General features: G+C 44.8%; 1 protein-coding gene across 1 annotated transcript; it reads right to left on the bottom strand.

Moving 5' to 3' along the window:
• Positions 1-558: 558 nt before the first annotated feature.
• LOC144590845 (uncharacterized) lies at positions 559-16,146 on the bottom strand (the record flags this gene model as incomplete). Its single annotated transcript, XM_078395237.1, has 4 exons — positions 559-621; positions 12,366-12,580; positions 14,997-15,142; positions 16,088-16,146. Coding segments are annotated over 4 exons (483 nt in total), but the record flags the coding sequence as incomplete, so codon positions are not given.
• Positions 16,147-16,388: the final 242 nt, after the last annotated feature.

The following is a 16,388-nucleotide window of genomic DNA, read 5'->3' as shown; positions in this document are numbered from 1 at the left end:
TACACCAATCAGCCAAAACATTATGTCTTGATGAGCCAAAACATTATGACCACCTGCCTAATATGCTGTTGGTCCTCCATGTGCAGCCCCATACGCAGCAGGGCGCGATCCAATGTTATTCACTTTGCCCGTCAGTGGTCATAATGTTTTGGCTGATCGGTGTATACCACGTGGAGGTAGTTGGGTTTACTTGGATGGACAACATAGTGGCCTTTTCCAGTGTGTGGGAAGGAAGTGCAGATGCTGGTTTAAACCGAAGATAGACACAAAACGCTGGAATAACTCAGCGGGACAGGCAGCATCTCTGGAGAGAAGGAATGGGTGATGTTTCGGGTCGAGCCCCTTCTTCAGACTGAAAGTCCTGTTCCTGTGTTGTACTGTGTTCTAGGGTATATTTTCTATTATCAACCTCTGTGGTCTAATGGCAGGACTCCAGCCATTAGTTGGTTCCATGCAGTGGACCTGAATTTTTTTCTATTTGCACTCCCTTTAGGTTGAGGTTAAAAAATGTTAAGTTGATTGACTACCCACAGCCAAGAGATGCAAATTGTTTATTCCTTACCTGAAATTATTGACTATTGCTCGACGGTAATTTGGGTCCGGTCTGTACACAGCATCAAGCTGCAAAAGAAATACATCTATGAGGATTCATTTGCAATCGTTTGATAAATAAACTGCAAAACTAAGAGTTGTTAACCACACTAACATTTTGAGTGGCCATATCAACGGCCATCGTGTACTGTCTCTCCGATGACTGGATAGCACGCAACAAAAGCTTTTCACTGTACCTCTGTACACAAGACAACAAACTAGACTGAACTTTTGTCAAAAGGCAAACAAATCAGAGTGGGAGCAGGGAGGATAATTTAAAGAGACAGGTGGCTTGACTTCCCAGCCACTTCCATTGCTTCTCCTACCCAAAGCATTTCATACATCAGTTTCAAAATCGGAACAAATAGGCACAGCAAGCAGTTAGCCACCACCTACAGTGTGTTACCCCACTCAGCTAGTTGTTCCACAGCCCTGCAGCTTAAAGCAGCGCATGCTAGACATGTTTTTTTCTCTGGAGAATTATACCTTAGAAATATAGAAACATAAAAACATAGATACATAGAAAATAGGTGCAGGAGAAGGCCATTTGGCCCTTTGAGCCAACATCGCCATGGCTGATTATCCAAAATCAGTACCCCATTCCTGCTTTCTCCCCCCATCCCTTGCTTCCGTTAGCCCGAAGAGCTAAATCTAACTCTCTCTTAGAAAACATCCAGTGATTTGGCCTCCACTGCCTTCTGTGGCAGGGAATTCCACAGATTCACAACTCTCTGAGTGAAACAGTTTTTTCCTCATCTCAGTCCTAAATGACCTACCACTTATTTGTAACTGTGGCCCCTGGTTCTGTAAGGTGTATAAGATCATGAGAGGAATAGATAGGATTAATGCAGTCTTTTACCCAGTGGGGGAATTAAAAACCAGAGGACATAGGTTTAAGGTGAGAGGGGAAATTTAATAGGAACCTGAGGGGCAACTTTTTCACTCAGAGAGTATATGATACGATACGATACAATACAATACGATAGAACTTTATTTATCCCAGGAGGAAAATTGATTTGCCAACAGTCATGAAACACAAAATACACGAAACATGAAATCAAAATGATGAGTGGAAAGGATTGGGAGATGTACAAAAATTGGGGGGGTGATTCAGTCTACCCCACGACAGAAGGGGGAGGAGTTGTACAGTTTGATAGCCACAGGGAAGAAGGATCTCCTGTGGCGCCCTGTGCTGCATCTTGGTGGAACCAGTCTGTTGCTGAAGGTGCTCCTTAGGTTGACCAGAGTGTCATGGAGAGAGAGGGTGAACTGTATTGTCCAGGATGCTCTGCAGTTTGAGGAGCATCCTCCCCTCCAAGACCCCCTCCCATGAATCCCAGATGGAACGAGCTGCCAGTGGAGGTAGTTGAGGGAGGTACAATAGCAACATATGAAAGACACTTGATAGACACAAAATGCTGGAGTAACTCAGCATATCTGACAGAAGGAATGGGAGGCGTTTCGAGTCGAGACTTTTCCTGACAGGTGCAAGTATAGGAAAGGTTATAAAGAATATGGGGTAAATATTGGAAAATGGGACTTGCTTCAATGGGACATATTGGTTAACATGAATGACTTGGTCTGTTTCCATGCTACATGAGTCAGGAAGGTTTAAGTTCAAAGCACACAATAAAAATACGAGAACCTCTTTCTACTTGAATGACTTTATAGTAGAAGGTAATGTTTTTTTATTTGATGAGATGGCTCTCACTGAACTTAGGAAGTTGGCAGGACAGTTGAAAGGTGTCCCCTGGTGTTCCCTGGTATGATGTATATAGACCTTGTCATAAATTCCCCTTGTAAATAAGACAATTAAACATTTTTTACTCTCTTGACTCTTGAGGTCCATTTCAGGACGCTTAATATTACATGCAAAAGGTTTAAAGAGACGTGTATCACAGCAGATGTTGGTTTAAAAAGGAGACAGAAAGTGCTGGAATGACTTAGCAGTTCAGGTGGAATTTAGTTTAAGAAAAAAACTGTAGATGCTGGTTTAAATCGAAGGTAGACACAAAATGCTGGAGTAACTCCGCAGGTCAGGCAGCATCTCTGGAGAGAAAGAATGGGTGACGTTTTGTGTCTCGTCTCGAAACGTCGCCCATTCCTTCTCTCCAGAAATGCTGCTTGACCCATTGAGTTACTCCAGCATTTTGTGTCTATCTGGCTTTTAGTTTAGTTTAGTTTAGAGATACAGCGCGGAAACTGCCCCTTTGGCCCATCGATTCCGCGCCAAAGAGCAAACCCTGTAAACCATCACTATCCCACACGCTAGGAACAATGTTTACAAAAGCCAGTTAACCTACAAACCTGTACGTCTTTGGAGTGTGGGAGGATATTGGAGCACATGGAGAAAACCCACGCGATCACGGGGAGAACGTACAAACTCCGTACAGACAGCACCCGTAGTCTGGATTGAACTCGGGCCTCTGGCGCTGTGAGGCAGCAACTCTACCACTGCACCACAGCGCTGTCCTAGAATTTCGACAGAACGTGAATAAGTGATATTTTGGGTCGGGACAATGAGTTCGAAGAAGGGTCCCAATCTGAAACATTGCCTATTCATGTCTTTTGGAGAGGCTGCCTGACCTACTGAGTTACTCCTGCACTTTGTGTCATTCATCATCACTGAAGCATTTGCTCAGTCCTGTACAAGTATTAGACTCACGGAACATAAAGACAGGGAAGGAGGCCGTTCAGCCCAGCTGGCCCATGCTAGCAACCAGTGGGGCAAACCAGTCAACATCACTCAGCCAGTTCCCTTGCACAACATTTTCCCAAAATTGTACTCTGCATTTTTCCTTTGAAAGATTGAAATGGCTCTGTCTCTGTCAACGTGGCTTAAGATAGGAAAATCCACTCGGCAAATCTCCTTGGAGATTCAGAGATGCAACATTACTCTCCTGCACCTTCTCATACTTAAAGCACACTAAAAGAAAATATGCCATTAAACATATCTACAGTAATACTTAGGCTGTATTCCTTACTAAATGAGAAAATGATAAAGAACGCACCAAAACCTGTCAGCGACCTCCTCTGGCAGCTAGATCCATATGGGGTCCATGGGAGGTGGTCTTGGAGGGGAGGATGCTCCTCAAAGCATCTCCTGCAGAGCATCCTGGACAATACAGCTCACCCCCTCCGTGACACACTGGTCAACCTGAGGAGCACCTTCAGCAACAGACTGGTCCCACCAAGATGCAGCACAGAACGCCACAGGAGATCCTTCTTCCCTGTGGCTATCAAATTCCTCCCCCTTCTGTCGTGGGGTAGACTGACCCTCAACCACCCCCCCCCCCCCCCACCCTCCAACCTTCCCCCTCCCCCATCCCCAATCTTTGCACATCCCCCATCCTTTCTGCTCGTCACTTTAATTTCATGTTTCATGTATTTTGTGTTTCTATGACTGTCTGCAGATCAATTTCCCTCCTGGGATAAATGAAGTTCTAAGGCATTGTTTCGTAAAAACAATAGGATCAACGAGACATTAATAAATAGATCAACACAGAATAAGGGAACTTACCCCAGTTGTAATACTGGCAGCCAAGGATCGGAAGTTGCGGGAACTTCGATTATTTAAGCTTGGTTCAAAATTACCAAAAACACTGAAAGAGAGTGGGACATTAGCTACAACCCGATTTTGCGTGGTTGTAGTTGGTGATTCTGTTGTACTGGCAGTTGTTGGTCCAGATGTAGTTGGTAATTCAGTTGTACTGGAGAATTGTGATTGTGCGGAATCTGGTGGTACAATGTTGAATGAGGAAAACAACATTATTAGTTCATAATTTTTGTCTTTTGGAAAGTTCATTTTAATCTTCCCTCTGACATTAATACTTGCATCATCCCACGACCCACAATTTTCTGCTCTATTTGTGTCCTGTTAGGTCCAGTTTCTGTACCTTCACGTCCTTTTGAGACTGATATCTGAGTATTATTGCACTATCTATGTCAGGTGAAACTAGGACTCTGGACTCCAGTAGCATGTCACACATTAAGCCTGGGTACCAGGCTTGCATTACTGGAATTCTGTTTCTTTGGCATATCTGCCTTTGGTGCAGTTACATTAGACATTTGTGGGCGGCACGGTGGCGCAACGGTAGTGTTGTTGCCTTACAGCTTTTACAGCGCCGGAGACCCAGGTTCAATCCCAATTTCGGGTGCTGTCCGTACAGAGTTTGTACGTTCTCCCCTTGACCTGCTTGCGTTTTCTCTGAGATCTTCGGTTTCATCCCACACTCCAAAGGCGTGCAGGTTTCTAGGTTAATTGGCTTGGTATAAATGTAAATTGTCCCTAGTGTGTGTAGGATAGTGTAGTGTGCGGGGGTCGCTGGTTGGTACGGACTCGGTGGGCCGAAGGGCCTGTACATCTAAAACTAAAAAACTAAAGACGGACAGTTACAATGGGTTGGGAATAGTCTTTGCCCCAAGGTTCTTGGTGTAGTAAATGCTGGAGTAACTCAGCAGGTCAGGCAGCATCTCGGGAGAGAAGGAATGGGTGACGTTTCAGGTCGAGACCCTTCTTCAGACTGAATATATATATATATATATACACACACACACACACACACACATATATATATACATATATATATGTATGTATATATATATATATATATATATAATGGCTTCCGACCACTGAGCCTTACCCAATGTGTTCCATTCCCCCAGGGAAGCTTTGCATAGCATTTGTCACGTTAATTTTCCACATTATACTGATACTTAATTTTTGGACGTTATTTAGACTAAACACTTTAACTCCCCCTTCCATTCCCACACTGACATTCCTATCCTGGGCCTCCTCCACTGTCAGAGGCACAACGCAAATTAACATAGAAACATAGAAAATAGGTGCAGGAGGAGGCCATTTGGCCCTTCGAGCCAGCACAGCCATTCAACATGATCATGGCCGATCACCCAGAATCATTTGAGGAACAGCATCTCATATTTCATTGAGAGGTCACAGCGGCGGTCGATGATGGAGCCGACCGACGGGCGAGACGTCCCCGTGAAGTAAGGAAGTCGCTGCCAAGGGAAGGAACAAAGGAGGACCTGGCGTGGGGGGACCACCCTGAAGAACAATAGACAATAGGTGCAGGAGGAGGCCATTCGGCCCTTCGAGTCAGCACCGCCATTCAATGTGATCATGGCTGATCATTCTCAATCAGTACCCCGTTCCTGCCTTCTCCCCATACCCCCTGACTCCGCTATCCTTAAGAGCTCTATCTAGCTCTCTCTTGAATGCATTCAGAGAATTGGCCTCCACTGCCTTCTGAGGCAGAGAATTCCAAAGATTCACAACTCTGACTGAAAAAGTTTTTCCTCATCTCAGTTCTAAATGGCCTACCCCTTATTCTTAAACTGTGGCCCCTTGTTCTGGACTCCCCCAACATTGGGAACATGTTTCCTGCCTCTAACGTGTCCAATCCCTTAATAATCTTATACGTTTCGATAAGATCTCCTCTCATCCTTCTAAAATGGGGGGACCGCCGTGGGGGGGGGGGGGGGGCAAGAACGAAGGGGGAACTGGTGCAGGGATGGGGGCCAAGGTATGCAAGGATAGAAGTTCACTGTGACTTGTCTCATGTGACAATAAGGTTTTCATTCATTCATTCATTCAGGTGAGTGGAGAATCTGGAGGGAATTGACAAGAAGGTGGTTAGAACAGAAAATGTGATTAATGGGTAATTGATAGTTGGCATGGACTCTGGGCCGAAGAGCCACTAAATCTCTCCATCACCCTGTGACTTACTATAAAGGAACATACTCTAATGCAAGTTTTTTTTCAATTGATTCACAGGGTGACAACATTATTAATGTTATGGAGGGATGTGGGAGGAATTTCCTCTTTGGAACCTTTATTTCCGACCCCTTTCACCTTTACGAGAAACATTGACCAGTCAACTTCAACCTGCTGGTTAGAGTCACAGAGTGATACATTGTGGAAACAGGCCCTTCAGCCCAACTTGCCCACACTAGTCAACGTGCCCCATTTATACTAGTCCCACCTTTGGTGCATATCCCTCCGAACCTGTCCTATCCATGTACATCAGTCTTTGCAACAATCAGGTAGCTCTTGCATTGTGAAATTTGCAGCATAATTTATAACACTTACCACCAGAACTGATGGTCCCTGGAATAAGTGTGACGTTTCCTAAATCCGTGCCATTTGCTAAACTATTAACCAATTGTCTCACCACTTCTGACCCAGTGGGAAGTGGGGTGGTATTTCCATACTCTAGGGTACAGTTTGCGATAATGGATCCATTCCTAGAAAGGGTAAATTCATCTGGTTATACATCTTGAACTGTAATATCCAGTTTATTTCATATCCAGCAACGTTTTGAGAACCATGTTTAGACAGGAGTTTGGAACAAATGTTGAACTAGTCATAGATAGCCATAATCATACTGCACAGAAACAGGCCCTTCGGCCCAACCCGTCTGTGCTGACCAAGATGGCCCTCTCCCCATCAGAATTACCCCCTCCATCGACTCCTTTAAGTCCAGGCTCAAAACCTATTTCTACTCCCTAGCTTTTGAGGCCCTCTGAGGGGGTGCTGTGAACTGTTTATGTATGTGCTGTTATGTTTGTGTGCCATTGTATGTTCGTCCTTAGTACCTGAACTGATGTACAGCACTTTGGTCAATGTGGGTTGTTTTTAAATGTGCTATACAAATAAAATTGACTTGACTTGACTTGACATTTGCCCGCATTAGGCCTGTATCCCTCTAAACCTTTCCTAAGATAGATACAAAATTCTGGAGTAAATCTGGAGAAAAAAGGTGGGTGATGTTTCAGGTCGAGACCCTTCTTTAGAGTCTGTAGAAGGCTCTCGACCCGAAACATCACCCATCCATGTTCTCCAGAGATGCTGCTGAGTTACTCCAGCACATGGTGCTCTTTTATATATTAACCAGCATCTGCAGTTCCTTGTTTCTAAAGCCAGATCCAGAACCATCTTACCCCAAAGGTTCAAAGGACATATGTTACTCCAGCTTTTTGTGTCTCTGCATCTGCAGTTCCTTCCTACACATTTCGTCTATATTCATACCGCTGAGTTGTAAACTGAATGATGCCTGGATTAAGGAGTAATAGCTAAGCCAGGATCCCATTGACTTACAAATTTGAAAGAGAAAATTGGGTTGGATTGGACACACCCTCAGAAAACGCGCCACAAACATCACCCGGCAAGCCCTGAAATGGAACCCCCAAGGAAAAAGGAAAAGAGGTGGCCCCAGGAACAGCTGGAGAAGAGGGGTCCAGGCACAAATGTCTGGGAGTGGTTCAACTGGGGAGATCTCGAAAGACCGAGGAGCCAAGGGCTTAAGAAGAAGAAGAGCTGTAAGAAGAGATTAGGCAAACTTGGATTGTTTTCTCTGAAGCATCAGAGGCTGAGGGGAGGCCTGATAGAGGTTGATAAAATTCTGAGAGGCGTAGATAGGGTAGATGATATATTTTTTCCCAGCGTTGAAATGTCAAATACTAGAGGGCATGGCTTTAAGATGAGAGAGGGGGAAAGTTTAAAAGAGATATGGGAGGCAAGATTTTTACTCAGAGGGCAGTTTGTGCCTGGAACATACTGTGTGGGTGGTGGTGGAAGTAAATACGATAGCAATGTTAGAGGCATTAAGACAGAGACATATACAGGCTGGGAATAGATGGATTTACACCAATCAGCCAAAACATTATGTCTTGATGAGCCAAAACATTATGACCACCTGCCTAATATGCTGTTGGTCCTCCATGTGCAGCCCCATACGCAGCAGGGCGCGATCCAATGTTATTCACTTTGCCCGTCAGTGGTCATAATGTTTTGGCTGATCGGTGTATACCACGTGGAGGTAGTTGGGTTTACTTGGATGGACAACATAGTGGCCTTTTCCAGTGTGTGGGAAGGAAGTGCAGATGCTGGTTTAAACCGAAGATAGACACAAAACGCTGGAATAACTCAGCGGGACAGGCAGCATCTCTGGAGAGAAGGAATGGGTGATGTTTCGGGTCGAGCCCCTTCTTCAGACTGAAAGTCCTGTTCCTGTGTTGTACTGTGTTCTAGGGTATATTTTCTATTATCAACCTCTGTGGTCTAATGGCAGGACTCCAGCCATTAGTTGGTTCCATGCAGTGGACCTGAATTTTTTTCTATTTGCACTCCCTTTAGGTTGAGGTTAAAAAATGTTAAGTTGATTGACTACCCACAGCCAAGAGATGCAAATTGTTTATTCCTTACCTGAAATTATTGACTATTGCTCGAAGATAATTTGGGTCCAGTCTGTACACAGCATCAAGCTGCAAAAGAAATACATCTATGAGGATTCATTTGCAATCGTTTGATAAATAAACTGCAAAACTAAGAGTTGTTAACCAAACTAACATTTTGAGTGGCCATATCACCGGCCATCGTGTACTGTCTCTCCGATGACTGGATAGCACGCAACAAAAGCTTTTCACTGTACCTCTGTACACAAGACAACAAACTAGACTGAACTTTTGTCAAAAGGCAAACAAATCAGAGTGGGAGCAGGGAGGATAATTTAAAGAGACAGGTGGCTTGACTTCCCAGCCACTTCCATTGCTTCTCCTACCCAAAGCATTTCATACATCAGTTTCAAAATCGGAACAAATAGGCACAGCAAGCAGTTAGCCACCACCTACAGTGTGTTACCCCACTCAGCTAGTTGTTCCACAGCCCTGCAGCTTAAAGCAGCGCATGCTAGACATGTTTTTTTCTCTGGAGAATTATACCTTAGAAATATAGAAACATAAAAACATAGATACATAGAAAATAGGTGCAGGAGAAGGCCATTTGGCCCTTTGAGCCAACATCGCCATGGCTGATTATCCAAAATCAGTACCCCATTCCTGCTTTCTCCCCCCATCCCTTGCTTCCGTTAGCCCGAAGAGCTAAATCTAACTCTCTCTTGAAAACATCCAGTGATTTGGCCTCCACTGCCTTCTGTGGCAGGGAATTCCACAGATTCACAACTCTCTGAGTGAAACAGTTTTTTCCTCATCTCAGTCCTAAATGACCTACCACTTATTTGTAACTGTGGCCCCTGGTTCTGTAAGGTGTATACGATCATGAGAGGAATAGATAGGATTAATGCAGTCTTTTACCCAGTGGGGGAATTAAAAACCAGAGGACATAGGTTTAAGGTGAGAGGGGAAATTTAATAGGAACCTGAGGGGCAACTTTTTCACTCAGAGAGTATATGATACGATACGATACAATACAATACGATAGAACTTTATTTATCCCAGGAGGAAAATTGATTTGCCAACAGTCATGAAACACAAAATACACGAAACATGAAATCAAAATGATGAGTGGAAAGGATTGGGAGATGTACAAAAATTGGGGGGGTGATTCAGTCTACCCCACGACAGAAGGGGGAGGAGTTGTACAGTTTGATAGCCACAGGGAAGAAGGATCTCCTGTGGCGCCCTGTGCTGCATCTTGGTGGAACCAGTCTGTTGCTGAAGGTGCTCCTCAGGTTGACCAGAGTGTCATGGAGAGAGAGGGTGAGCTGTATTGTCCAGGATGCTCTGCAGTTTGAGGAGCATCCTCCCCTCCAAGACCCCCTCCCATGAATCCCAGATGGAACGAGCTGCCAGTGGAGGTAGTTGAGGGAGGTACAATAGCAACATATGAAAGACACTTGATAGACACAAAATGCTGGAGTAACTCAGCATATCTGACAGAAGGAATGGGAGGCGTTTCGAGTCGAGACTTTTCCTGACAGGTGCAAGTATAGGAAAGGTTATAAAGAATATGGGGTAAATATTGGAAAATGGGACTTGCTTCGATGGGACATATTGGTTAACATGAATGACTTGGTCTGTTTCCGTGCTACATGAGTCAGGAAGGTTTAAGTTCAAAGCACACAATAAAAATACGAGAACCTCTTTCTACTTGAATGACTTTATAGTAGAAGGTAATGTTTTTTTATTTGATGAGATGGCTCTCACTGAACTTAGGAAGTTGGCAGGACAGTTGAAAGGTGTCCCCTGGTGTTCCCTCGTATGATGTATATAGACCTTGTCATAAATTCCCCTTGTAAATAAGACAATTAAACATTTTTTACTCTCTTGACTCTTGAGGTCCATTTCAGGACGCTTAATATTACATGCAAAAGGTTTAAAGAGACGTGTATCACAGCAGATGTTGGTTTAAAAAGGAGACAGAAAGTGCTGGAATGACTTAGCAGTTCAGGTGGAATTTAGTTTAAGAAAAAAACTGTAGATGCTGGTTTAAATCGAAGGTAGACACAAAATGCTGGAGTAACTCCGCAGGTCAGGCAGCATCTCTGGAGAGAAAGAATGGGTGACGTTTTGTGTCTCGTCTCGAAACGTCGCCCATTCCTTCTCTCCAGAAATGCTGCCTGACCCATTGAGTTACTCCAGCATTTTGTGTCTATCTGGCTTTTAGTTTAGTTTAGTTTAGAGATACAGCGCGGAAACTGCCCCTTTGGCCCATCGATTCCGCGCCAAAGAGCAAACCCTGTAAACCATCACTATCCCACACGCTAGGAACAATGTTTACAAAAGCCAGTTAACCTACAAACCTGTACGTCTTTGGAGTGTGGGAGGATATTGGAGCACATGGAGAAAACCCACGCGATCACGGGGAGAACGTACAAACTCCGTACAGACAGCACCCGTAGTCTGGATTGAACTCGGGCCTCTGGCGCTGTGAGGCAGCAACTCTACCACTGCACCACAGCGCTGTCCTAGAATTTCGACAGAACGTGAATAAGTGATATTTTGGGTCGGGACAATGAGTTCGAAGAAGGGTCCCAATCTGAAACATTGCCTATTCATGTCTTTTGGAGAGGCTGCCTGACCTACTGAGTTACTCCTGCACTTTGTGTCATTCATCATCACTGAAGCATTTGCTCAGTCCTGTACAAGTATTAGACTCACGGAACATAAAGACAGGGAAGGAGGCCGTTCAGCCCAGCTGGCCCATGCTAGCAACCAGTGGGGCAAACCAGTCAACATCACTCAGCCAGTTCCCTTGCACAACATTTTCCCAAAATTGTACTCTGCATTTTTCCTTTGAAAGATTGAAATGGCTCTGTCTCTGTCAACGTGGCTTAAGATAGGAAAATCCACTCGGCAAATCTCCTTGGAGATTCAGAGATGCAACATTACTCTCCTGCACCTTCTCATACTTAAAGCACACTAAAAGAAAATATGCCATTAAACATATCTACAGTAATACTTAGGCTGTATTCCTTACTAAATGAGAAAATGATAAAGAACGCACCAAAACCTGTCAGCGACCTCCTCTGGCAGCTAGATCCATATGGGGTCCATGGGAGGTGGTCTTGGAGGGGAGGATGCTCCTCAAAGCATCTCCTGCAGAGCATCCTGGACAATACAGCTCACCCCCTCCGTGACACACTGGTCAACCTGAGGAGCACCTTCAGCAACAGACTGGTCCCACCAAGATGCAGCACAGAACGCCACAGGAGATCCTTCTTCCCTGTGGCTATCAAATTCCTCCCCCTTCTGTCGTGGGGTAGACTGACTCTCCACCCCCCCCCCCCCCCCCCCCCCCCTCCAACCTTCCCCCTCCCCCATCCCCAATCTTTGCACATCCCCCATCCTTTCTGCTCGTCACTTTAATTTCATGTTTCATGTATTTTGTGTTTCTATGACTGTCTGCAGATCAATTTCCCTCCTGGGATAAATGAAGTTCTAAGGCATTGTTTCGTAAAAACAATAGGATCAACGAGAGATTAATAAATAGATCAACACAGAATAAGGGAACTTACCCCAGTTGTAATACTGGCAGCCAAGGATCGGAAGTTGCGGGAACTTCGATTATTTAAGCTTGGTTCAAAATCACCAACAACACTGAAAGAGAGTGGGACATTAGCTACAACCCGATTTTGCGTGGTTGTAGTTGGTGATTCTGTTGTACTGGCAGTTGTTGGTCCAGATGTAGTTGGTAATTCAGTTGTACTGGAGAATTGTGATTGTGCGGAATCTGGTGGTACAATGTTGAATGAGGAAAACAACATTATTAGTTCATAATTTTTGTCTTTTGGAAAGTTCATTTTAATCTTCCCTCTGACATTAATACTTGCATCATCCCACGACCCACAATTTTCTGCTCTATTTGTGTCCTGTTAGGTCCAGTTTCTGTACCTTCACGTCCTTTTGAGACTGATATCTGAGTATTATTGCACTATCTATGTCAGGTGAAACTAGGACTCTGGACTCCAGTAGCATGTCACACATTAAGCCTGGGTACCAGGCTTGCATTACTGGAATTCTGTTTCTTTGGCATATCTGCCTTTGGTGCAGTTACATTAGACATTTGTGGGCGGCACGGTGGCACAACGGTAGTGTTGTTGCCTTACAGCTTTTACAGCGCCGGAGACCCAGGTTCAATCCCAATTTCGGGTGCTGTCCGTACAGAGTTTGTACGTTCTCCCCTTGACCTGCTTGCGTTTTCTCTGAGATCTTCGGTTTCATCCCACACTCCAAAGGCGTGCAGGTTTCTAGGTTAATTGGCTTGGTATAAATGTAAATTGTCCCTAGTGTGTGTAGGATAGTGTAGTGTGCGGGGGTCGCTGGTTGGTACGGACTCGGTGGGCCGAAGGGCCTGTACATCTAAAACTAAAAAACTAAAGACGGACAGTTACAATGGGTTGGGAATAGTCTTTGCCCCAAGGTTCTTGGTGTAGTAAATGCTGGAGTAACTCAGCAGGTCAGGCAGCATCTCGGGAGAGAAGGAATGGGTGACGTTTCAGGTCGAGACCCTTCTTCAGACTGAATATATATATATATATATATATATATACACACACACACACACATATATATATACATATATATATGTATGTATATATATATATATATATATATATATATAATGGCTTCCGACCACTGAGCCTTACCCAATGTGTTCCATTCCCCCAGGGAAGCTTTGCATAGCATTTGTCACGTTAATTTTCCACATTATACTGATACTTAATTTTTGGACGTTATTTAGACTAAACACTTTAACTCCCCCTTCCATTCCCACACTGACATTCCTATCCTGGGCCTCCTCCACTGTCAGAGGCACAACGCAAATTAACATAGAAACATAGAAAATAGGTGCAGGAGGAGGCCATTTGGCCCTTCGAGCCAGCACAGCCATTCAACATGATCATGGCTGATCACCCAGAATCATTTGAGGAACAGCATCTCATATTTCATTGAGAGGTCACAGCGGCGGTCGATGATGGAGCCGACCGACGGGCGAGACGTCCCCGTGAAGTAAGGAAGTCGCTGCCAAGGGAAGGAACAAAGGAGGACGTGGCGTGGGGGGACCGCCCTGAAGAACAATAGACAATAGGTGCAGGAGGAGGCTATTCGGCCCTTCGAGTCAGCACCGCCATTCAATGTGATCATGGCGGATCATTCTCAATCAGTACCCCGTTCCTGCCTTCTCCCCATATCCTGTCTAGCTCTCTCTTGAATGCATTCAGAGAATTGGCCTCCACTGCCTTCTGAGGCAGAGAATTCCACAGATTCACAACTCTCTGACTGAAAAAGTTTTTCCTCATCTCAGTTCTAAATGGCCTACCCCTTATTCATAAAATGTGGCCCCTTGTTCTGGACTCCCCCAACATTGGGAACATGTTTCCTGCCTCTAACGTGTCCAACACCTTATTAATCTTATACGTTTCGATAAGATCTCCTCTCATCCTTCTAAAATGGGGGAACCGCCTTTGGGGGGGGGGGGCAAGAACGAAGGGGGAACTGGTGTAGGGATGGGGGCCAAGGTATGCAAGGATAGAAGTTCACTGTGACTTGTCTCATGTGACAATAAGGTTTTCATTCATTCATTCATTCATTCATTCATTCAGGTGAGTGGAGAATCTGGAGGGAATTGACAAGAAGGTGGTTAGAACTGAAAATGTGATTAATGGGTAATTGATAGTTGGCATGGACTCTGGGCCGAAGAGCCACTAAATCTCTCCATCACCCTGTGACTTACTATAAAGGAACATATTCTAATGTCCAATCCCTTAAGAATTTTATATGTTCCTATAAGATCCCCTCTCATCCTTCTAAATTCCAGTGAATATAAGCCCAGTTGATCCATTCTTTCATCATAGTTGTGTAGGAAAATAACTGCAGATGTTGGTACAAATCGAAGGTATCACAAAATGCTGGAGTAACTCAGCAGGTCAGGCAGCATCTAGGAGAGAAGAAATGGGTGACGTTTCGGGTCGGGTCTGAAGAAGGGTCTCGACCCAAAACGTCACCCATTCCTTCTCTCCTAGATGCTGCCTGACCTGCTGAGTTACTCCAGCATTTTGTGATACATTCGTCCGTCATATATCAGTCCCACTATCCCGGGGATTAACCTACGCTGCAGTCCCTCAAGAGCAACAATAGCAACATACTTGTGTTGGTGAGGGCGTTGACATCGAAACGTAGACCCGCACTGGCAAACAGTGCTGTGTTATTAGCCAGTGTTTGGGCTACCTCAGCTAGCGATATGGTGTTTGGTTGCACACTGATAGTTGTGCTGCTCACAACTGAACCACTCCTAGATAAATAGAAACAGAACCAAAAACAAGCGTTGACATGACATGCAATTGTTCAATATCAATACAAATCAATTAATATTCAGCGTTAGATCAATTAAGCATTTGATGGCACTGGACCTGTACTCGCTGGAGGTCAGAAGAATGAGGAGGGACCTCATTGAAATGTACGGAATAGTGAAAGGCCTGGATAGAGTGGATGTGGAGAGGATGTTTCCACTAGTGGGAGAGTCTGGGACCAGAGGGCACAGCCTCAGAATTAAAGGACGTTCTTTTAGGAAGGAGAGGAGGAGGAATTTCTTTAGTCAGAGGGTGGTGAATCTGTGGAATTCTTTGCCACAGAAGGTTGTGGAGGCCAAATCGATGGATATTTTTCAGAGAGAGATAGATAGATTCTTGATTAGTAAGGGTGTCAGGGGTAATGGAGAGAAGGCAGGAGAATGGGTTTAGGAGGGAGTGGAGGGATATGGATCACGTGCAGGCAGTGAAGAATAGTTTATCTAGGCAACATGTTTAGCACAGATGTGGTGGACTGAAAGGCCTGTTCCTGTGCTGTACTGTTTAGGGTTGCCAACTGTCCCGTATTAGCCGGGACATCCCGTATTTTAGGCTCAATTAGTTTGTCCCGTAAGGGACCGCCCTTGTCCCGTATTAGTAGGGTTGCCAACTTCCTCACTCCCAAATACGGGACAGAGGGTGGCATCACCGCCCCATGCCAATCAGTGATTGGAGCAGAATTAGGCCATTCGGCCCATCAAGTCTATTCCGCCATTCAATCACGGCTGATCTATCTCCCCCTCCTAAACCCAATCTCCTGCCTTCTCCCCGTAACCTCTGACACCCGTAAAGACAGCCACAAAATGCTGGAGTAACTCAGCGGGATGGGCAGCATCTCTGGAGAGAAGGAACCACACTTTCTTTGAGTGATGGAGGAGCATGGTACTTACCTAAATTCATTAACTACGATATCGACGAAGTTGGGATTATTCATGTAGATCTTGTTCACCTAGAACACAAAAGCACATGTTTTAACAGAAGCAAAGCCACAGCAGAGAGCACTGTGTAAAACAGTCACACACTTCACATTAAACAGAATGTTTTTGTCACCTTGTCAGACATAAAAAGGAGTGAACATGCGGGGAATGGAGGGATAAGGATCATGTTTAATTGATCTTGGCATAATGTACAGCACAGACTTTACGGGATGAAGGGCATGTTCCTGTGCTGCACTGATCCATGTTCCAGTAC

This window comes from Rhinoraja longicauda, unplaced genomic scaffold (assembly GCF_053455715.1).
Source record: "Rhinoraja longicauda isolate Sanriku21f unplaced genomic scaffold, sRhiLon1.1 Scf000353, whole genome shotgun sequence".
In the NCBI taxonomy this organism is placed as follows: domain Eukaryota; kingdom Metazoa; phylum Chordata; class Chondrichthyes; order Rajiformes; family Arhynchobatidae; genus Rhinoraja; species Rhinoraja longicauda.
Note: the sequence above shows the minus strand (reverse complement) of the source record. Positions and strands in the feature narration are given on the sequence as shown.